The sequence below is a fragment of the Salvia miltiorrhiza genome, chromosome 7, assembly GCF_028751815.1.
Source record: "Salvia miltiorrhiza cultivar Shanhuang (shh) chromosome 7, IMPLAD_Smil_shh, whole genome shotgun sequence".
Lineage (NCBI taxonomy): Eukaryota > Viridiplantae > Streptophyta > Magnoliopsida > Lamiales > Lamiaceae > Salvia > Salvia miltiorrhiza.
The window spans coordinates 49,036,586-49,061,078 of NC_080393.1; the positions used below are offsets into that span (position 1 = coordinate 49,036,586).

The 24,493-nt window shown below is 36.0% G+C and overlaps 2 protein-coding genes across 7 annotated transcripts; one reads left to right on the plus strand and one right to left on the minus strand.

Moving 5' to 3' along the window:
- Positions 1-5,921, plus strand: LOC130994601 (uncharacterized). 5 transcript variants are annotated; one of them, XM_057919652.1, is made up of 5 exons: positions 1-379; positions 456-534; positions 1,469-1,537; positions 2,680-2,824; positions 5,499-5,921. In XM_057919652.1, the coding sequence occupies exons 1-4, from the start codon at positions 120-122 to the stop codon at positions 2,785-2,787; spliced, it is 516 nt and encodes a 171-aa protein (XP_057775635.1). In that variant the 5' UTR covers positions 1-119; the 3' UTR covers positions 2,788-2,824; positions 5,499-5,921. The 5 variants fall into 5 exon arrangements, with proteins under 5 accessions (XP_057775635.1, XP_057775636.1, XP_057775634.1 ...); XM_057919653.1 differs by having other exon boundaries at positions 27-379; positions 5,491-5,921; XM_057919651.1 differs by having other exon boundaries at positions 27-379; positions 5,504-5,921.
- A 5,646-nt stretch (positions 5,922-11,567) lies between these two features.
- LOC130994603 (protein RADIALIS-like 3) lies at positions 11,568-18,047 on the minus strand. 2 transcript variants are annotated; one of them, XM_057919656.1, is made up of 4 exons: positions 17,636-17,976; positions 14,556-14,572; positions 13,846-14,222; positions 11,568-12,866 (listed from the first exon to the last, which is right to left on the minus strand). In XM_057919656.1, the coding sequence occupies exons 3-4, from the start codon at positions 14,199-14,201 to the stop codon at positions 12,797-12,799; spliced, it is 426 nt and encodes a 141-aa protein (XP_057775639.1). In that variant the 5' UTR covers positions 14,202-14,222; positions 14,556-14,572; positions 17,636-17,976; the 3' UTR covers positions 11,568-12,796. The 2 variants fall into 2 exon arrangements, with proteins under 2 accessions (XP_057775639.1, XP_057775638.1); XM_057919655.1 differs by lacking the exon at positions 14,556-14,572 and having other exon boundaries at positions 13,846-14,247; positions 17,636-18,047.
- Positions 18,048-24,493: the final 6,446 nt, after the last annotated feature.

Below are 24,493 nucleotides of genomic sequence, written 5' to 3' on the forward strand. Positions count from 1 at the left end.
GTCCGAGAAAACGCGACTCACCATTTTTGAAAAACAAAACTACACATGAATATATTCAACATATCTTACTACTAACTTCATCTCTCACTGTGTCCCGTCAAGACTAGAATTCTTGAAAGATGGTAATGTTAAACTGTCTCTCTCTTCCAAAACAAATCTCTGCACCAAAATTGGAGCAGCCTCTTCCATCGAAACTCGAGACAAATGCCGCTAAAAAGCTCAGTTGTAGGCGCTCCTCCTCGAGCTGCGTGTTGATAGGAGCTGCTGGAATTACCATACTGTCCCTTGCCGGACCCTCCTACGCTGCCGCGTTGAGTGAACCATCCAACGCTCTGTCTCTTCCCACCTGGGCCGTTCACGTTTCCAGCGTTGTTGAATGGTAAAACAACATTTCATTCAAATTGGATGCTGATTCTTGTAATATAATGGGATTTATCTCTACTTGTGCTGATTAGGGCTACTGCAATGGTCTTGGTGTGGCAGTACGGCGACAAATCAGGTTTTGAATCTTGGAAGGGTCTCTCTTGGGGAATGGTAAATTATTCTACTCCCCATTTCACTATTTTTCTGCATTTGATAAGATAAATGATTAAGTACTCTTTCAACGAGATATGAATCAAGCAAAAAAATTAGCTCAAATAATAGTAGAAATTATTAAGAGCCTTGATATATCTCAAAGTTTCAATACATCAAAGTAACAAAGGACTAATCTTACTATTTTTATCTATCAAGTCTAATCCTTAAACATTTTTAGCATTTTCACTTCAAAAACATTCATTTTTCAAAATAGTTTGATTTATGTCCCACCTTACAGAACCAATGACGGAATGATGTGTTACTTTGTCGAATTCTTATGGTTTAGAATTCTCTCTGTAATTTTATATTAAATGATGCAAATTCTGGCAAGGTGACTAATTATTCTGTTGCCGGATTCTGTAAGGCGGGACTTAAATCTCAATTTTTTTCAAAGTTGAGGGTTTTTGAAGTGAAAGCGTGAGATGGAGACATTTGTTGGAAAATGCTGAAATTTGGAGACAAACTATGATTACCCTAATAGTTTTATACCTGGGTAATCACCAAATGTAAAATATGTTAATTTGATTTCACACTGACAAGAAGGTTATCGTACTGTTGTTTAGCCTATGCCATGTATAGCTAAGTAGTTACTATCGTTTGATATTCGCTTAAATTGTGTTTCTTTTTGTTTATCAGACAGAAGATAACTAGTAGACTGCTTCTTTTCCATTGAAAATGCTCACATAGTCTCATCTGGATTGACCTTGATCCCATACTAATGCAGTAATGTGGGTGACAACTTAGATTCCAGAATAGATTTCTTGATAAACGAATAGAGCCCGTTTCTCGATAATTGATCACATTACTGCATTAGTATGTGATCACATAAAAAACGCTAGCTCGTTCTTGAAATTCTGATAAACAAGTTCTATCCATCTATCAATTTGTGTAGGTGCCCCTGTTAGGCGGAGCACTTTGTGCATGTACGTGGCATTTCTTTTATAACGCAGAGTCCCTTGAGGTATGAACTTTGCATATTTCAAAAGTTTCTTTTAATACAATTATCTTTGTAGACTGCTGGATACAATTATGTGACCATAACTTGCAAGCTTAAATTGTTTCATGTCGCCTAAAGATAAATCATCAATCGATTCAAATTAAACGAGACAGTAGAGGCGCGCTGTTGTTTCTAAGATGAGCTGCGTTCGTGTATAAATCTCTTGTGAAACTATACATCTGGCAGGATTCACAGTGAATGGTTATTATGTGTACTGCTTCATAAGCTCTTGATCTGCAAGACTGCATAATGCTTCTCAAAATTATAATATTGTCTTTAGCAATTATTCTTAATCCTTCCTTATTTAGGTTTAATTAAAAGGTAAGTTGGTTGGTTTCCATACTACGACAACATAATTTATTGTGTTTGAGGTGATATTTTCCTTGTGAATTTATACTCTTGCTGTTCCTTTGTGCTAAGAGGAGCTAACCTGACTTTCTTTCTGCCCAGATCACTTCTAGATTATCAGACTTCATATTACACTAAGCATTTCTACTTGAACTGGCTCAATCATTGCTTTGACGAAATTAATTTATGTTTATCTAGTCTTCTGGCTTCTCTTTTTATATGACTTCTGTAAACAAATTAGGAGACAGTCTCATTGGTTGCCACAGAAACATGTATGGTTAGCGAAGTGGGGTTCGTCTAAATAACGACAGCCTTTTCTTGCACAGGATTAAAATCCCAAAGAAGTGACAAAATATTAAATAGAGTGAAGGTCTGTATGATGTTGTAGCATGTAGAATTGTGACTCTTTACTCTTAGGAAAACTCTAAAGTAGATGGAGTACATTTATGTAAAAGAATATTTAGCATGTTAACCCCGAACTGCACGTAGCGAAACAATGAATGGAGTAGTTGAAGTCCAAAACATGGTATATCCATGTGTTCTAACCCATGATTTCATTTTCATGCAATTGCATATTAGCAGTGATGCCCTTATATAAGCTTGAATTGATATACCCAACACAAAAGCACCCTATTACGACTGCTAGCATACACAAACTATGGTTCACCCTATTTGTTTCTTAAAAACTTGAATTTGTACATTACTAGATCTTGATTTGTTTTTTTCATTTCTAATATTTGATTTGTGGATGATTTTAGATCTTGGTGGCTCTTCAAGCAGCTTTGACTGTGATTGGTAACGCGACAATGTGCGTAGCTGCATACCGCATCTACGTATCGTCAAAGGAACGCTCCAAAAACTCTTAACTTCCATCCTAAATATGGAACTCACTCTGTCTCAATGGTAATTCCTTTCCTTTGGCTTGCCTATAGCTCAATCAATGATATCTCTTTTTGTTTGGAGAAGGTGGAAAAAGAGTCTAATGCTGGCTAATTATTTGAATCTTGTTATTTTTGTTATGTATACATTTACCCAATATCTGGCAGTTACTCGATAGCACAGAAAACAAACAAAACGAAGAGAGAGAAAGAAGAAAGAGTTGGGGAAAATTTTCATATTACTTTTTTAAATTTAAAAAGTGCATAAATACAGTGTCAAGTTTCTTTTTATACCTTACTACTAACTGTTCACTTAATCCAACTAATATTGCTGACTTAGCAATTTATTTACAAAAACCTTCTATTCAATTTTTTTTTTATTTTTTTTTTGATCGGGCAAAGTCATGTTAGATGTTAGTAATTAGTTTCCCATCCCACTCCAAGAACCACCTTATCTCTCCATTCACCAAAATCCACCTTATATCTCCAATCTCCAATTCGCTCCCAAGAGGGATCGAACCCGGGTCACTTCACTTAAGTGAGGACCCGGAAATAAAACAAAGAAGTCTTACAATATATACTAGTGTTGGTTTAGTGATAAAAAAATTGATGTTTGAGATCACGGTCAGCAACATACCAAACTTAACACTCTCTCAAGATGAGAGAAAATTAAAGCAAACCCATCTTGCCAAACAGTACAATAAACAAAGAAATGAGACTGCATCTCCAACTTGACTAATCTCTATACACACCAGAACTGATGACATTTGATATCTTCACCTAATATATCCTGATATCATAATGCTACAGCTGACAATAATCCACATTTAGAGTCGACCTATCTAGATTTTCAAGACTAGTAGAATGGTATATGTGTTGGAAGAGATAGATAATAAAATGTGTTGCTTGCAGTAATTCTTTATGAATTAAGTACCTTTAGTTTTTCAACAATGTCAATTTTAAAACTTGATGACTTGTCTATTTAGATTTTCTAAGGTATTATTTAAAGGGTGTGTTCTCTTTGGTTGGTATATTTAACATGGAAAAAGGAGAGATAATAAAAACTTTTCCCTTTAAATGCCTCGTTCTTTTCCCTCATTTTCTGCAAAAAGAAAATTTCATCATTTCTCATTCATTCTTTTCACTTCAAACGAAGGATAATATTATCACATCAAAAATAAAGGGGTGACTCCTTGAAGTGAAAAGAATGAATGAGAAATGATGAGATTCTCTTTTTGTAGAAAATGAGGGAAAAGAAATGAGACATTTAAAAGGAAATTTTTTGTTATCCCTTATTTTTCCATGATAAATTTATCAATAAAAAAGAACACACCCGAAGAATAAATGTCATTATGTGTAGTATAACTATTATAGACATGAGATTTTGGTGTTTACAACAACAAGACATTAGCCTCCTAAATCTTTCGATATGGGAAGAATCTCTATTCGAATAGAAACACAGTTAAATGTTTATGAATCAAAATATCCAAATAATATAAGCCTAGAGTGTGTTCTTTTTGGTTGATAAATTTATCTATGAGAGATAACAAAATTTTCTCCCTTTAATTTTTTTTCTTTTTTTTTTAACCTCATTTTTACAAAATACTCCATTGTCCCATTGATAATAGCTCATTACTTAACAACATTAAATTAAACATTAAAACTTAACAACATAAATTTCATTTAAATTAAAGTTTAACGCTACATTAGTTAAAAATTAAAATTACATTAAAATAAAAGCCCACATTAATTCAAATTAAAATAACATTATAATAAAATCTAAAGTCCTTGGCGACGTTTGGTATCCGCAACCACGGTCATGTGAAACTTCAACTTCATGCTTCATTTACGACGTACCTTTTCCCTTCTCTCTTTTTTGCGGTCTTGGGCCTCATTAAGATGCTTGAATCGTTAGAAGTCGTTGTGTGGAGTCCGTTTGATCCCTTCAAACGTTTGGAGAACTGAACATTTTGGCCGATTGAAGCGAATCTTTGAGATTCACGAAGCACATGCCAAGCGTTGGGATATTTGAATTAACCCCATGCTTGGAGGCATACAACTTTTGCGCTTGATCAATAATTTGATCATCACTCATACCGAAGCCCCAATTCGGTCGTCATTTCTCGTATATAGCTAGAGGTGCTCAAACGAATCAGAGCCAGGAACCCAACAAAAATAAATCATGGTTGTGAATTCACAACCAAAAAATTCTGGTTTGAATTCTACTGGGTTGTGAAATGCGGGAATTTTTTAAAGGGTGGTGTTTGAAGGGGTATAATGGTAAGTCTGGGTATTTTTTTGAAGTTTTTATCTTAATGGGTAATTTTAAAATAAAAATTAAGTATAATTCATAATATTTTTATAAAAATATTATCAAAATAATAAATACATGAGTGATATAATAACACACATAAAATTGTAGAACGCCGAATCTTTTCTCAATTAATACAAGCACATTAATTATTCTCATTAATCTAATACGCACGAACAATTTGATACTACATTTTTGTGTCCAATCAAACCGTGTGGTCTAATTAAATAGTCAAATGCATATGAGCATATATGATATAGATAAGAGAACTTAAATACACTTTCAAGCAATTTTTTACACACTTTAACTAAGTCCAGATTATTACAATACAAAGTTACATACTGATGAGGAGTAAATCCATTATTATCTATGGTAAAAAGGACTGTAGTACAGGTTTAAACAAGGACGCTGAACAATTAGTTAAGAATCCTACCTGCGCAGGCCGGGTACACGCGTTAGTTAAAGGGGGATTCCCATGTACTTGCACAGATCATCAGAGAGATACATGTGCGGGCCATCGAAGTCTACTTGCACAGACGAATAAAGCTCATCTGTTAGTTGGAAAAGCTGCAAATGCAAATCAGTTAAAGGAAGGATAAATGGCAAAATCAGTTAAAGGAAGGATAAATGGCAGAGAACAACGACGGCGATCAATCCTTATGCATGAGGAGTACGTGAGATATGAAAAAGACTCTTGTACCCTTGATCCTTGTATTATCTATGAATACTCCCTGTATTTTATTGTAATTCGGATGGAATTTACAGAAACAAAATATATGAAGTGTTCTCCAAGTTTATGCTTTCTTTGAAATATCTCTGTTCAACTTGATCTTAAGCACTCAGGTTCTTTCTTCTCTTATTATTTTGTGATTAATGCTTGGTGAAGGTTTTTATTTCATCAACTGGCCCCGTCTGTGGAAAATTCTGAACTAAGGCGTGAGATTAGACGGGATTTTATGTTTTGTTTCCCCATGATTTTCTGTTTTTTAAGCATGATCTTCAGTCCTTCGTTTATATTTTCACCTTGAGTATGATTCTCTGTTCTGTTTTTCCGTCGCGGGTATGATTTTCGTCTCTCCGTTTGCCCTCCGACCTTGAGCGTTATTCCCTGTTTTTGAGCACATGCCTTACTCATGCTTTTTGGGTTTAATGTTACTGTCGGTATATGTTCTGTTTGAGATTTTCTTTCTTACCTTGTGTCCAACCGATAAACTCATAGAGTGTTTGGTGTCTTTTTCTATGATAGCATGAGGATAATTGTATGGTTTATGATTTATGCGCAGTTAGAAATATTAAATTTGAAGAATAATCATTTTTCCTTGCTTACTAACGTTTGTTTTTCCTTAAGAATGATATGTGAACATGGCTACAATTGATTATTTGAAATAAGAAAATTGTTTGGATATTTCCCACTAAGACCCATGATTTCTCATGAATATTCATATGAAGGAATCTTTTGCATATCTTTTTCGCCTCGCGAAGCCGTACTATTGATTTGGAAATCTTATTATGGGCCGTTGTTTATGGACTTCTATGGGCCTTCTCATCTTGATCACTAAGTAAAATCCTGATAAAAAGAATCAGACAGCGCAGGCATATTTCTCGTATTCATTCAATTGTGAAATTATCTACTCCACCAATTAATTTCATTCACAAAACTATAGATTATAGTAGTTACACCCAACTTTTCACATATATAATTTTCAGGGATCAATATATTATTATTATTAGGGTCAAATGCATGTAATATCATGAACTTTAGGCCAAAATTCAAATTTAGCACGGACTTCAATTTGCCCAATTTATATGGCTAACTTTACCCCGTGCCCAATTTTAACACTGTTTTTTCCCCTAACTTGAATCTTATGTGTCAATAACGTGGCTTGCCGGCACAAGTTTCCGGCTGGTGAGCAAAACGTTGCGTTTTGCTCGCCGGACTCTGCTCCTCTCCTCCAACACCCCTTCTTCTTCCCGCCGGCGAGCGCCCCTCCTCCTCCAAGCACGACGCACAGCTCGCGTCGCATCGCTGCCTCCCCCTTCGCGACCTCCGGCAACAACACAACTCAAGTCGTGCCTCTGCCCTTCGACCTCTCTTCTTCCTCACTGAAAATCCTTCCCTCTTTGGCTCCAATTTCGAACGGCAAAGGGGCCGCAGCCAATCGGAGCCCTAACTCCCCAAACTCACCCCTCTGCAAACCCCACCCCCAATTCAAGACGAGATGATTCCGACGACTGTAACGCGGCCGGTCAACACCGCCTCTCTAATCTCTCTCCCCTCTCTCGGCCGCTGCTGCCCTTTTCCCTTAAACCCTAGATCCCCAACTTCAAACACCTAAATTGCGGGGTAAAGTTAGCCATATAAATTGGGCAAATTGAAGTCTCTGCTAAATTTGGATTTCGGCCTAAGTTCATGATATTACATGCATTTAACCCTTATTATTATTATTATTATTATTATTATTATTATTATTATTATCATCGTCGTCGTCGTCGTCGTCGTCGAAATCTTTAAAATTGAGTTAGTCGTATAGGTATCTATACTATATTAAAAAGGCAGCTTTCAATTGATTTCAATGGCGATTTTTTGATTTTTTTTATTTTTTTTGAAAAATAATGACTTATTGTATATATTCAAAAATTGAGTAAACTAACTTAATTACAATTGCATATCCCACGTTTAAAAGAAAAGGCACCAAAACCTGCTTTTATTCGTGCAATAGATCAAGAAATTGCATTTGGATTTAAGAAAGTGGAAATAGCAAATAATTTTGTGCAATAGAAAAACTGATTTTTTTTTTAATTTGTTTGCTTTAATTTTGTTATTTTTAAAATCTCCGTTCATGAAATTATATGCAATATGGATCTTGAATTAAAGATCATGATACAAGCTTTAATTTGATATATGATATTTAATAAATGAATCAAAAATAAAGACATTATAATCATTTAAAAATTCATAATGAATTATATGTTTATATGTGTGTGTCTATATATATATATGTATATAGAGAGAATGTGTATATATATATATATATATATATATATATATATATATATATATATAGGAATGGGATCATATAGATCCCAATGCTTATAATAGATCCCTAGATCCAAATCTTGACCACACATTTATGACATGTGGCGCATCAAGATGGTGACACGTGATAAGGATTCCAAGGCAAAATCTGGAGGGGTAAAATTGGAATGTAATTTTCGGATTTAATATATTTTTTTTAGATTTTCTCAAAATAGATACTCCCTCCGTCCACCAAAAATATGCCACAATTTCCTTTTTCGTCCGTCCACAAAAAATATGCCACATCCATTTTTAGTAGTAGGGTCCACACCATTTCACTCACATTTAAAGTGGGACCCTTACTCCACTACCAACTTCACTCACATTTTATTAAAACCCGTGCCGAAAGCAAGGTGGCATATATTTGGTGGACGGAGGGAGTATATTTTAGATGCATATAGTTTCACACAAAGATGCATAAAGTTTTTACATAAAATGCATAACTTTGAACAGAAAAATGCATTTAATTTTTCCAATTTTGGTATTTTCACCACCCCACCTCATACCACCCCCCAATCCAGCCCACACCACCCCCCAACCCTCCCCATTACCACCTCCAAAAATAGGCATGTTTCACATGCATATAAAATCAAACAAAAATGCATAAAGTTTTCACATAAAAATGCATTAAATTATACAAAAAATGCATTTCATTTTAATAAATCTGGTAGTTTCGCCACCCCACCCCTCCCCCTCCCCCCCCCCCACCCCCCCCCCCCCCCCCCCCCCCCCCCCAAATTTTTTTTTTTTCAAAAACTGATTTTCTGATTGCTGGCCCACCCCCAAATTTTTTTTTTTTTTTTTTTTCGAAAATTACATTCCAATTTTACCCCTCTCCAGATTTTGCCTTGAAATGCCTTGCCACGTGTCACCATCTTGATGCGCCACATGTCATAAATGTGTGGTCTAGATTTGGATCTACGGATCTATTATAAGCATAGGGATCCACCGGAACCCAACCCTATATATATATATATATATTGTAAATATTTTATAAATTTATATTTACATAATAATTTATAGTAGTAATATATTAAGAAGGCAATTTTCAATTTCAAAACAATTTCAAAATTAAGTGACAATTTTGTAGTTATAATAAAATTGAAGGTTTATTTGTAAAGTATAATTTTTTCTTTATTCTTTTTTCTTTATGTTCTTTTTTTTTTCTTTCTAAAATTGTGAAATTCGACTATTTATAAATTATTTAATATACATATCAAATTAAATATCACGATAAGAGATTTAATTTGATATATTTTATGTAAATATTTGATTTAAAATATAAGAGTTATATTTATTTAAATATTAAAAATTTCAAAAAATTCTCTCTCATCTCCCCTCTTTCTTTGAATAAATCGATTTTTTTTGTTTTATTCTTTTTACTCATTATTTATGCCTTTTCATAATATCAATTTTTATTATTGTGAATTTTTCTTTAATTTTTTATTTTTTTTAATATTCAGCTCAAATATATTAAGTTAAAATAATTTTTTTATTATATTTATAAATATGATAATTGAGTTGGTATCAATTTATATAGACATAGAAATATAAAAACATTTTTTGTGTATTACAATCGAATTCTCGTTATAACGTACTCTTTAGAATTATTTAGGGTTAATAGCCGAAAAATACACGAACTATTCTCGGATTTGCATTTTGCACATCACCTTCAAAAATAGCTCCAGAATACATCACCTTTTAATTTAGTTGCAATTTGCACACGACGAAAATTTCGGCAGCTCTTAAGTTTGACCGACGATGACGTGGATAGTATTTAACAATACATGGCATTACTCGTGGCCTTTTTTACACGCTGGCAAGCCACGTGGGCAAAACGACGTTGTTTTGCCCAAAAATTAAATTTCCTAAAAAAAAAAAAACAAACACCTCCCTGGCCGTCTCCCTCCTCTCTAAGCACTAGATCTACCGGCGACGACGAAAAATACCGCCACCACCTCCCTTTGTCCACCGGCGATCGTAGCAAGCCAGCCGCCGCCTGCTTCTCCGGCGAGGAACGCCTCTCCGAGATCAACACGGCAGCACAATCGCCACCTCCACCACCCAGATCTGGAACCGTTGCCTCCTCCCCTTCCACCTCCACTCAACCGCCACTCCTCCGACGAACCCAGCCACCGCCTCATCTCCCTCTCTTCTTTCCCGGTGACACACAAACAACCCCGCCGCCTGCAAGACCCTAGCACCAACTCCGACGACCCCAGCCACCGCATCGCCTCTCCCCCAACCCTCTCATCCCATCTCCTCTACTCCGGCGGACTCATCGAAGGCCACCACCTCCGTCTCAGATTTGGATATCGACTCTACCCCACGCGGAGACATGGCCGGTGGCAAAGGGAAGAGGGAGGTAGGAGCTAGGGCTCGACAATTGTGGTGTGAAGCCACAGACCGCGGTCACCGGAATCGAAGGGGTGGCGTCTTGTTGGGGATCTAGGAGCGGAGACATGGCCAGTTGTTGTGTCTTCGCCGGATTTCAGAGGGAGGCGGCGACCTAAGGTATGCGTTGTGTGTATGAGTTCTCAGGTGTTAGTGTATGTGTTTGGTCTGTGTGTGAGACACGAGAGAGAGGGAAGTCGGGAGAGGCGAGGCCGGCTGGCTGCTCGCCGGAGCAGAAGAAAGGGGGTGCCTTCGACGCTCCTCGCCGATGGCGTCTGGCTAAGGAAGAGAGAGGGGTCCGGTGAAAGGGATGGTCCAGAGAGAGAGAGGTCAACGAGCTTGCAGATTTGTTATTTTTTTTTTATTTAAAAAAGCTTGACAAAAACGACGTCGTTTTATTTGATCACCGGTGCGTCCACGTCTGCAAATTCCGGGAGACACGTCATCTAGAATTTAAGGGATGGTCAACGCATGTGCAAATTGCAACTAAATTAAAAGGTGGTGTATTATGGAGCTATTTTTGAAGCTGATGTGCAAAATGCAAATCCGAGAATAGTTCGTGTATTTTTCGGCTATTAGCCCAATTATTTATTACATAACTAAAAAATAGAACCGTAGGCGAACACGCACAAGAAATCAAAATATTTTGGTCACACTATTGAGGCTAAGTTTACACCCAATTCCCAATCCAACCAACACATTTACACTATTTTGTTCACATTCATTTACTATAAGTTTGACATTTGAGAGAGAGAGAGAGAGAGATGAAATTGAGTGCAGCCGTTTCATTCTAGAAAATGAGGACAGAGACAAATTACAGCCCATGCTTTATCTCAACAAACATTATTAAAAGACAAATGGGATGGGATGATGAAAATCATCTACACATCACATTTACACTAACATGTTCACATTTATTTCACCCACAACTTTTATCTCTAAGAAAACAAAAAAAGCAGATGAAAATGGGGAAGGAGTTGTAACTGATTCACCAGAAAAGTAAACTTTATATTATCATAGCTGTTTCAATCAAGAAAATGAGGAAACAAAGAAAAATCCAGATCCATAATTTCGGTGCTAACCAATATCAAAATTGCTCATCAAAAGCCACGTCAGCATCCTGCATTACTGCATCCGCTCTATAAAGCCCTGCCGTCCCATCCAAAGGAGCCGGGTGGCCCGGCATCTCGACCGAACTAGCCGGGCCCCCCGGCTCCATAGCAAATGGAGGACTAGACACGTCTTATACCGGAGGCATTGCTGCTGAAAAGCTGGGACCTCCAATCGCATGGCCGGAAAACAAAGAGCCACTCAAAGGCGGCAGTTGGCTCCCGGCAGCGCCCTCGGGGTGTCCGCCTGAGGTAGCTTTCCGACAACAACCAAAGCTTCCACGGGGTATCCAAGCAACAATTGGTTCCCCAAACTAGTTGTGGCTTCCATGGGCCGGCTCCCAGTGCCAGTTCCAATCGCCTTGCCAGGAAACGAGGAGTCGTCAGACACGCCACCGAAAAGTAAAGGAGGCAGCAGTGGCCTCCCGGTATCAGTTGGAGGCTGATTAGGGTATTCAGGCTGCGGCTGGTTACACATATCCGTTCGAGCTTTCTTGGTGTAACCATGCAGCAGTTGGTACCCGATATCCTTTGGAGCTTCATTGGGGTACCACCCAGGCAGCAGTAGCAGCAGTTGGTTCCCCGTGTTAGTTGGAGCTTTCTCGGGGAATCCAGGCAGCAGTTGGTTCCGGGCACTACTTGAAGCTTCCTTGGGGTACCCAGGCAGCAGTTGGCTCTCGTTACATGTTAGAGCTTTCTTGGGATACCTCGGCCACACAGCAACTTGTTTTCATCAGTACCCGAAGCTTTCTTAGGGCGTCTGCGCTTCCCAGAGGCACTGCCCGGAGCTTCATTTGAGTATTCAGGAAGCAGTTGGTTTTCACCGTTAAATGAAGCTTCCGTGGTGCATCAGGGCAGCAGTTGGTTTCCAGCATGCGCTGTAGCTTTCTCGAGGTTTCCAGGAAAAGGTTTCCCGGTTTCAGCATCAGTAGCCTCTTCCTTGCAGCATCTGGGCATGCAGCTCGTCGTTGCTTTCTCAAAGGCTAACAGTTTCTCAGGATTCACAGTTGTTATATCATTGATACTGAGCCTTTTACCCTCTTTAGCCGAACTCAACCTTTTGAGGTACTTCTGAGCGTGGCTTGCTACTTGGCTGTTAGATTTAGTTCACACACTATATCTTGAAATGTTCTTCCAATCACCCCTACCGAACCTCTGCAACCCATAAAGAAATTGCCTGTGGCTCAAGCAGAAACAAACACAGAATTTGTGGTCAATTCGTCAGTGTAAACCTGTGTCGAAAAGAAGCATGATGCTTTTGAAATATGGTGTAGTGTTTCTTTTTTTTTTATCCATAATAAAATTGCAACTTTACAAGTGAAGAAGATGTAGAAACAGCTTAATCTATAAATATTCCTTTTCCCTCAAAACAAAAGTTTTTTTAAAAAAAAAAAAAAAAAAAAAAAACAGATGTAGAAACATCATAATATGAACCATTACTTGGCTATGACAATGCCTTGAGAGGCTTCATAGGATGAATGACATCGTGAAAACATCACAAATGTTTCAATATATATATAATGGACATCAGACATGAAAAAAGGTATTGCACACACAAATTACAAGCCATCAATATACACGAAATTTGGGTCATTTTTGGTTTTGCATATGAACCTCAAAATTTATCCCAAATTACACAAACTTTAGTTTTTTCAGATTTTCTCACAAATTACACGAACTTTACTTTTTTAGATTTTCTCACAAATGACACACAACTTTACTTTTTACAGATTTTCTCACAAATTACTCGAACTTTACTTCTTTAGATTTTCTCACAAATTACATAGAACTTTTAGAGTTTCTCACAAATCCCAAATCAAATACACGAACACTAAGAAGTAAAGTTCGCATATTTTGGGCCGAGTTTTAAAGTTCAGCAAAGCCAAAAACAGGCCAAAGTTCATGTATTCAATGCAATTATCTTTTTGTAGTATACCCCAAATAGTTTTCTAAGTGAGACACTTGAGAGTTTACTATTTCACTAATAGGATTTCAACTAAAATGAGACTTGCCAATAAATGAAGAAGATTTAGTCATTGGCTCATACCTCAGGGAGAACACGCGACGTTATATCATAGGCACATTAACAGCATAAAACCACTTAACAATCTTGGCAAAAAATTTAACTTATTAATATGTGCTAAAGAGCTATTTACCTGTGTTCCTCTTCTGTCCAAGGATCCCCTCGTTGCGCTTGCTCTGACTTTTTCTTTTCTTTCAGAGTACTAGCTTTAGTCGGATTATCAGGCAAAGGTACCTTGCCAGACTCAATGGCCTCCACATCACGACGCAAGACTTCATAGTGAAGTTTTAGATCTTCAATTGTTTTTCCAGGAACTGCCAATGCGATCTTATCCCACATATCGGCATCATTATAGTAGGTTGCCAGAGCATTCTCGAACGCCTTGTCCTCCTCCCTTGTCCAATTCGAACTTGTGCATGCATCCTTTGATGCAGCATCATCCACCTCCGTCCTCAAGGAGCAGCTGTCAAATGTCCAATCTGTATCCATTTTCGAGGCAATTGGGAAAGCTTGACTGAAAATAGAGAACTTTGACCTGTAAATTTTTGAAGTCATCAAATCTTGTTGAGAAAACTAGCATCAAATTCATCTTGTTAGGAACTCAAGAATTCAAGAACATTTAAAATATGTGTATGTAAAATAAAAATACTATTAGAAAAACTTAGCACGACAAAAGTAAAAATTCAAATAGGGTTAAATTTCTGTGTCTCCATCAAATTTCAGAGGACACGGATAGAAAAAGTGACGGTTTAAAGTAAACAAAGATTAGAAATATATTAGCAGGAGAGTATAAAACATGCATACAATTGAACAATCTAAAAAATAAATACGAGAAAAAGGAAATTGTCCCACACTCGCATCTGCACACACCATTACATCCAGCGTTACAACTACAAATCCACATTTTGTATGATATGCAGCAAAAAGAACACTGTGCTTCATGATGAACTACCTCAATCATGCAATTAATGACATCTAAGAGCAACACAAATATTGAATAAGAGGGAATCAATCTGGATTTCTGTATTTCCACTATAATTTCAAATGGTAAAACATGTGCATGCAATAAATTAGCCCTCCCCTAAAATAAAATCTATGCAGAAATATGAAACTTAAAATACTCAAAAATGCATTCCGAAATAAAACCAAGAATCCCAATTTCAGCAAATGCTCAGCATTCACTTTTCTGTAGTTATTTGTGTTTCCTCTCTTACTTTATTTGCTAAAGTATTGACATGAACTTCATTGATTCAGAAAGTTATTTCACAAATAACATCAACTTACCAGATCTTCTTTCTCTTCTACGGAGTTTCACATGCAGCCATTTCAAACATATATCACTAACTACATGAAGTTTACACGCTCTTGAAAATATATAAACAGATGCCAAATTTTCTTCATTTGTGTATAACTATGTAATTAAGTTCTTTAAACAACAGATCTACCTTCAAGGAAATATCAGATAAATTCTTGGCGAAGGCTGCAAAAAAAGGACGACATTAGCCTCCAAATTCTTAGAAAATATTCTTTTTCTCTAAGCAATTTCCGCCCTCTAGATTCGTACTAACATTCACTCTGAAGAACCATAGGCCATGGACGAACCTGTGTTTGTTATATAGGTGGTGTGCATGCAAGCTAGTGCAAATGCGTTACAAAATAAAGCGTTCCGCCACTGTCTTTTTGTTCTGTGCATATATCACAGAGAAAACTCGCTTGGCCATAAGTGGCCATGTGGTATTGCTTAGCAGCCACCTGGCTCTCTGAATCTTTTTGTTTTATAATAACCCTTTAAAATCACAGTTGATTTACTAAAAGGTGCATACTCATTCGCGTATATATGATTGTAGGGTGTGAAAATTTGAGTGTAAGTGCTTTAAAGGTCTTTTGCCGTTCGAATTAGATGGTATGCATGCAAGCTTTTGAGCGAGCGTTACAAGTAGCTGTGATTAATGCTTTGTCCCACTGGTCTTTTCCTGAATAGGTTGACATGTGTTGCTGCTCGGAAGCCACTTGGCCACCTTTGTAATCTATTTGCTTATTCTACTAATTCTTTAAAACGCGGAATGTTGCTTTCTTTATTCGTGTAATTTGATAAGATAAGAATTTTAATCTACTGCAAGCAGAACGTCTGAGAAAATAATAGAAATAATAGGACTACTCCTGAATGAGGCAGAGTATTTTACACGAAACAATAATAAGTCATAAGCCGATAAGCAATCTTGAAAATGAGAAAAAAGTCACCTTAGTAATTCTAAACATATTAGGTTATGCAACATATATCGACAAATTTATATGTAACTGATGTAGTTTTAACTTTCAGAAAATTAAAAGGTAGAAATTCCTTTTATTCCTTAAAATTTCCGTTCAAATATATATGTATTCATTACTGTCATAATCAATGATTTGGGCCAACTTCAGCTCATTGCTGTATTCATTACATTTTCTATGACACTATATCAGACAACTGCCACATCCTTAACTAAGTGTTTAGTTTTCCGGTTTTACAAATAATTGTTAATTGGGGTATGATATCATAATTAGTTATTTATCAATATCATTTAGTTTTTCATTTTCATTTTTTAGTTAGCGATCGATGTTTAGTGTTGATTATTTCATAATCAGGATTTTTATAAAAAAAAATAGTTTCAATATTTAGTCAGTAAATGTGAGTTATGGTTGATTATTGTATAATTAGTTTTTGTTTTCAACTTAAAATTTATATATTTGAGTGTTGTTCACAATTAAAATAGTGGCACAGATGATTTGTCCTCCAAAAAAAACAGGTATGGGATGGGAAAAAAAAGAGTCAAATTCCATAAATTCTGTTGGGTTAGGATACGGTGTAGCCATCAGTCATAATCGTTTCAAGCCTAACAATTCCAGAGAAACAGGTATGTATTACTAAGCTACAAAAATAAGTGATGATTCAGATCTTGGAGTAGGCAAAACTCTTTCTTAATCTGTTCTAAATCAGATATAAACATTCACAGAAAGGAAAAACTAACAAAAGAACGAGACTGTTTTTCTGAAATTTGATAATATACCAGCGAAATGCTTGAAAAAAAAATCCTCTAGAAGATTACTAACTCATATATGCTTACGAGCACTGGCGGATGCAGGGGGATGGGGTGGGCGGATGCCCCCCCCCCCCCCCCCCCCGAAATCAAATCCTTTTATTTTTTATCAATACTTGATCCAGAAAAAAATCTCTATGCATATTAGCCTATATACTGTTGACAATACAAGCACTAGACCAAGAAAAGGCTTACACTATATTCCCAAAAGGTTGTTACAGGAATCCATGATCGATTTGTTGTTACTTACACTTGAAAGTTACTCCCTCCGTCCCATTTGTATTGGAGGGGCCAATACAAATGGGACGGAGGGAGTATTATATATGTTCGAGTCACAAGGCTTCCTCACTAGTATCTTACTCATCTTGTTTATTAGTTAGCTTTCGAATATAGCTTTGACCATTTTAAGGCTAACTCTTCTACTACTGAAACTATGACTTCCACATACAAGAAGTCGGAGATATACTGCCGTACATATGTGTTCCTTTCCAGCTTAAAATAAGCACTGACACACTCACTCCGCGTTAAAGATCATCTAAAACCTCACAGTAATTCGGAACTTCATTGAGTTATGAGAATTACTCAGAACATACTAATAAAATCAAACTTATCCACACTCTAAAATTTATGCGAGAAACAAAAAAGTTGCATCGCCACTTCAAACATGAGTTATACTAATGCTTAGAGCAGCCACCAGATTGAGCTTATACAGAAAAAAGATAGATTAATTAACACAATAACTCAATAGGCATCATCAACACAATCGTCATTCAGACATTTCGTCGAACAGCTAGAGAGCAAGGAGAAACAGCATAAAAGGGGCTGTTGAAATTAACCAAATTAGTTCACCTGTATCTGCCGGAGCTCGGACATGTTTCCGGCCGTTTGATAAAAATAGTTGGCAATAATCGGCATTGGAATCGCTAATAAGACTAACTGGGTTTTCTTGCAAGTGTGATCCAACCTCCAAGATTGATTTTTGCAATGAACCCAGCTAAATGGTAAAACTTATGTGTGTGTGTGTGTGTGTGTTTTTTTTTTTTTTTTTTTTTTTGAGATGGTAAGTTGGCGATATGCAACAGAAAATAACCATATTGATTTTTCTCTTTTGTTTTCCGGAATATGTTGTTATATTTAAAAAAAGAAGAAGAAGAAGAATATGCGAATACTGCTGCTTTTAAAGGGTTAATGCTAAATAATTTCACGAATTTTGACTAAATTTTAGTTTCAGAGTAGTGTTTTATGCTGAGTTGAAATTTTTATTGAGCTCCAGAGTGCGAAGGATTTGCAAATCTGAGACCTTGTTGAAATCAGTTAAAAAGAGAACTCGAAAAACATTGAGAAAAATCACATAGCCCGACGATCAATATTCTCAGCATAAAAATTTGAGTACAATTCGAACTTGCATTCTCCAAATCGTGTAAATGACATTATTTGATTATACAAATGACATTGCCTATAATTAACATTATTCGGTTATATAAATGACATTGTAACATTTTAAAATGTTATAGTGTCGTTTTCAATCTTATAATGTCATTTATAATCTTATAGTGTCAATTACAGGAAGTGTCATTTATATTTCTAAATAAGGTCAATTATACACAATATCATACATAATGTTATAATGTCATTTATACGCAGTGTCATTTGTATAACCGAATAGTGTCATTTACACGGTTCGGATCAGGATGTGGGTTCGAGTCAGGGTCTAAATACGGGTGTAACCCGATTGGCCGATTGTACGATACACCGTTGTACCCAAGACCACCTCTATTCTCAGCCTCTTTCTTACAAAGCACACAAATATTAAGCTCAATTATGCCATGTCGTTATAAACATATCCTGGCTGGGGAGACAACCAAGAATCATCCACCACGCAACAATAGAGCGATGCATTGAAAAGATATCTATTTGGGAAGATGAAAACCCAAACGAAATCGACATAGTGATCTGCCACCCAAGGCAATTTCATATATGTTTTATGAATCATTGCATTATTGATCCAATTAGAGTTGCGAGGTGTTTAATTATAAGAATTTTCATTAATAGATAAAAATATTATACTTCTCTCTTGTTTATTAAATGAATTGGAGCTTTGAATATCTCAAAACCTTTTACTCTCTACGTCTCACCTATCTTAAAACAAATTTATTTTTAAGCCGTTCCAATTATCTTGATATATTTCCTTATATGGTAAAAACTTTTTTTTTAATTCATTTTTTCATTTTTTCACTTACAACACTTAATACAATAAATACTAGTTTCTTAATCTCATGCCCAAAAAATTTTGTCTCAAGATAGCCGGGACTAAGGGAGTATTATTTTAATCATTTGAGTAAATTTTACTTAACTTATATCTAATTGAAAACGTGGAATGGAAGAAATCCTAATAATTTGAGCTAATGAGTCGTCAAGTCGTGAAATCTCTCATTTTGCACTGTATTTCAAGAGTTACCATATGTTGACTCGTGATGCACTATTTTACACATCATATGCCAACTAGTAAAATATAATAAGGGTAAAATGGTAAAAATAATTATTTCCCCCGTCCACCTATTTGTGTTCTAGGGGGAGGGCATGGGTTTTAAGAAAAAATGTATTGTTTATTTGTTGAGTGAAGAAAGAGGCACGATTTTTAAGAAAAAATGATTTATTTGTTAAGGAAATAGTTACTAAAAATATATAGAACACGAATCGGTGAACGGACCTAAATGAAAATTAGGACACGAATTGGTGGACAGAGGGAGTAGTTTTTATTTTAGAATTGGTCTCCTGTGAGACCGGTCTCATGGATGAAACCAATCCTCCATGAAAGGGCGCAGCCATGGAGTGTAGGGTGTGAGCACGGCCCAGGGCGCGGTCGTGGATTGCAAGGCGCGAGGGCGGAGTTCAAGGTGTGACGACGGCTTTGGCGAAGCTGCGACCGCAGCCCAGGGCGCAACTGCGTAGTGCATATGTGTATTAGAAAAAGGTAATATATATAGAAATATTGTTTTTCTTTATATCAATGTTTACTTTTTATTACGATAATAATTACTTGGCAAATAAATGAAAAGTATAAGTTCTCGTGAGTAAAAATAACAATTGTCGTGAAAAAAAAAAGTAACGTTTGATAAACATGACATTTCTTCATACCGATTATTACTCACTCCATCCCACTATAAGTGAGACCCTTTTTTTGGTCACGAGATTTAAGAAAAGGTGTATTTTATGTGTCGGTAAAAAAGTGAAAATGTATTTAAAAGGTAAAACTTTTACCCGAAAAAGGAAATAGTCTGACTTACGGTGGAACACTCAAAATAGAAAGAGTCTCACTTATAGTGGAATGGGGGAATATTACTTTTTATCACAACAATAATTACTTTGAATAATCTGGTATGTGACCCGCAACCTGTGCCCCAGCCCCGCCCCTACCCGTCTCACTGATCACTAAATTCTTAGTAACAAAAATGACTGCAACTAACACAGGTAATTGTAGCAAGCAACAAGTAATCGAGTATCGTATCCACAGGGACTGAAAAATCGAAAGTCGATTTTCTAACAAATTTCTCAATAAACACTCGACTTTATACTTTTTTCTTTTTCTATTTTTTTTTCTTTTTTTCTTCTTTTTTTTTCTTCTTTTCTCTTTTTTTTCTCAACAATTTTTTTTTTCACAACTTTCTAGAGCTTATAAGAGTAAATAGTAGCACAATATCATCCCTTCTTTTTCATGACCCACTATGATATTCACCACACAAAGATCCTCATATACTACATCACCCCCTATCATCTAGCTAAAGAATAAAAGCTAAATAGGCTCAAAGTGGATAACAAAGGATAATTTTTTTCGTTAAGGATAGTGTTTGGGAAAAAAAATGTGGCTAATAAAAGATGGCCTAAAATCATCTCCTAATCCTGGGCACAACAGCAACCTCGACACAGAAACCATGGCAAGTTCTAGAAGATCACCACATGCATGACAAAACTCACAACAAAGAATAAACTGTGTATGATCAGGGTCGTACCTATCTTTTTTGGGGCCCTAAACAAGAACTTAAAAGTAGGCCCTACAATGTAATTTTTTTTTACATATATAATATTTAATGTCTAACAAAATAATTTAAAACACTAATTTTAAGAATTGCAAGAAAAATAATATGAAAAGTGATATTATATCAAATGAACTGCTCAAAAATCCCCTAAAAAAAAGAACTACTCAAAAATAGACAAAAGTTTCTTACTTTTACAAAAATGCAATACGTCTTGCAGTTTTAGAGGCAAAAGTATCTATCAAGTCTGTGTAATCCAACTGGTCAACCATTTTTCTTTCGATTGATAGCATAGCCAAACCATTCAACCTATCTTGAGACATAGTTGATCGTAGATAGGTCTTAATCAATTTCAACTTGGAGAAAGATCTCTCGGCTGAAGCAACTGTCACCGGTATGGTTAGTAAAATCTTGTAGGCAATATAAGCATTTGGGAAGCAATCTACCCTCTTCAAAAATCGTAGGATATCTATGACTCTTGACATTTCACTTGAAAAATAACTTTGCAGACATACCAGTTCTGTGCATAAATCATCTCCAATGATGTCTGCATGTCCATTGTGCTTCAAATGCTGCTCAAGGTTCATACACGACTTCATCAAACTATCAACTGACTCACTCCTTAACTTTTCCACTTTGAATAAAAATCCAAAAAAAGTCTCATATTCCTTAAATTTCTCAAACCGTTCTTGGAGTGAAGTTCATGCTTGATCAACTATGAAGAGAAAATAATCAACTCTAAAAGCTTCCTCGGGTGAATGCTTAACCTCATCACTGTTGTTTTCATCACATTGTTTCTTTCTATAGACAATGCGTTTTTCTGTAAATGTAGCTTCAACGCCCAATTCATTTGCCATTTCTTTAGCTTGATCCATGGCCCGATGAAACCCGTGCTCTCTAAAATCATCAAAAAATGAGATGAGTCCTTGTAAAAGTGTAATAGCAATTTCAACATCCATGTCTTCAGACTGAAGAAATTTACTCACTTTGTTGATTGCCTGTAACATCTTATACCAAATAACTATTCCGAGCAAAAACTCAAAACTGTTAATCCCATTTGTTGCTAAAGTCTCAGCATCACTTTGTGTTTTAGGATCTTCACTGTTCTCAACTAGAAAGAGTAAAGCATCCCGAATCTGTACGATTTGCTCTTTTATAGCCCTAACACTCTCAACATGACTCTCCCATCGAGTTTGTGACAATGGCTTAACTGTAAGTCCATGTACATGGTCTTTGAAAATTTTCCACCGCTTCGTAGAGGAAGAGAACAATGTGTAGATTCGTTGTATCACTCCAAAGAAGCTTCTAGCTTTCCTACAACTACTTGCCATATCACATATCATCAAATTAAGACTATGACAACCACATGGCGTATAAAATGCTCTAGGATTCAATTCGAGTAATCTTCTTTGTACTCCTTTATGTCTTCCACTCATGTTTGATCCATTGTCATATCCTTGACCTCTTATATCATTCACATCTAGATCAAGTTTTTCAAGTGTATTGATTAGCTCTGTTGAAAGCCCGAGTCCGGTAGTATCATCCACCTTCAAAAATTCAATCCAAAATTCTTCTAAAATTGGTAAGTTTGTGGAATCATCCACACACCGTATAACTAAAGACATCTGTTCCTCATGGCTTGCATCTGGAGTACAGTCAAGTATGATTGAATAATATTTTGCATGTTTGACCTTCTTCATAATCGCACTTCTAACTTCACCTGCTAAAAGCTGTATAAATTCATTTTGAATTTTAGGACTGAAGTATGTACACCTTATTTCATGTGCTTCAGCTCGTCGTACATGCTCTTGTAGTACTGGATCAACCTCAGCCATCATTTCTATCATCTGCAAAAACAAGCCATTGTTCTCAACAAAAAGTTTTCCACTATCTCCTCGAAAAGGTAAACTGTTTTTAGCAAGTCGCTTCACAATTATAATTATTCTTCTCAACACTTTTTTCCAATGTTGTTTTTCCTTGTCAATTTGTAGTTGCACACTTTCATCTATTCCCTTTCTTTGACCAAGTCGATCTTCCAATTCCTTCCAACTAGTCATACAATGAATATGTTCCTTACTCCCTTCATGACTCCTGAGACGTGTGTACATATTACTCCAATCACAAAATCCCTCAGTAGCTAGCATCCCGATCCTATCGATTGTCTGTTGAGTTGGAAACAACTTACAACAAAAACAAAAGATTCGGTCCAAAGAAGTTGAATAAACTAGCCATCTTCGATCATATTTTTGTCCATTTGGCAATATCCTTGTATACTGTGATGAATCAAAGTGCCTACCCTATGCATTGACATGATATACTATGCCTTCAACTTTTTGAGGACCCATTTCAACTAGGTAATCTCTTGTCTTTTGATCAATATTTCCCCAATTTCCAGGATCTTTCAAATTCGCTAGGAAAATAGAGTCATGGTTGCGTGTTGAGCTTTCAGGTTCAGCTTGTTCGATCACATCATCATCCACATTTAGTGATGACTGGTGATGGCCAGCTACATTAACCTCATGAGTCTCATTAGCCTCATTAGCTATATCATTCTTAGCTTCATGTTTCTCCTCGATTTGATTTTCCACCCCTTTTGATGTTTCTTCTTCATCTTCATTTGACCTTTGCTTCTTGCTACCAAACTTAAAATATTTATTTATATCTCCTGCTTGACTTAGAATTAATTCAGCCTCCTTTTGTTTCTTTTTTCTCTTCTGAGCACCGGACATATGTTTAGGAGGCATCTTGTACTAAGTAATACCATATAATAATCTAGTCAGATACCATACAATAGCAAATAAAAATAATAAAATGAATAAGATTGAATAGACATTCAGAGACAAAAAATTTAATCAACAATGAAACAAATTTACATAGCAAAAAATTTTAATCAACAATAAAATAAATTTACATAGCAAATAGATATAATTATACACTACGAAATTCTGGATGCTAAGTTGTTAAACAAAAAAAAGAAGAAAAAAATCGTGTATAAAATTAAAACAAATATCACTACTTAAACCACAATTAACTAATATAGCATATTACTATTAGCATTCAATGATTCAATTAAAGAAATTAAAAGAAAAAAGTTGGAAGAAACTCTGCAACTCACCTTTATGAATAGCCGCCAATTGACTTCTATTGTCTGCTGCGTAACTTTTTATTTTTCTTTTGAGATAGGCTATTGCGTAATTTTTGTATTTCTAAAAGAGGCCAGGGCAAATATTAAACATGAGTGTGTATATATATATATATATATACATACGGGCTAAAATTGGGCCCCTTAAAATTTGGGGCCCTAGGCACATGCTTGCTTTGCCTATACAAAGTTACGGCCCTGTGTATGATAAACAGTTATGGCTCAAAATCTCACAGGTTTATTCAACCTCTAAAAGTCAAGGTTAAAATCACTCTAGAATTATGCAAATTAGTTCCAATTATGCTTAAATCATCAAAGAAAATCAAATTCCAAATTTCTTTCACAGAAATCATCATTGGCGTCTCACCAGAAATCTAATGGAGCATTAATCAACTCAAAAACAAAACAAACACACACCACCAACCAAGCAAGATAAAACAATAAAGCTAATAAAAAGATAAAAGTGATACACATATCTACTCTCACCCCCCTCCCCCAAACTTATTACAGAACATAAGTTCAAAACTAAGT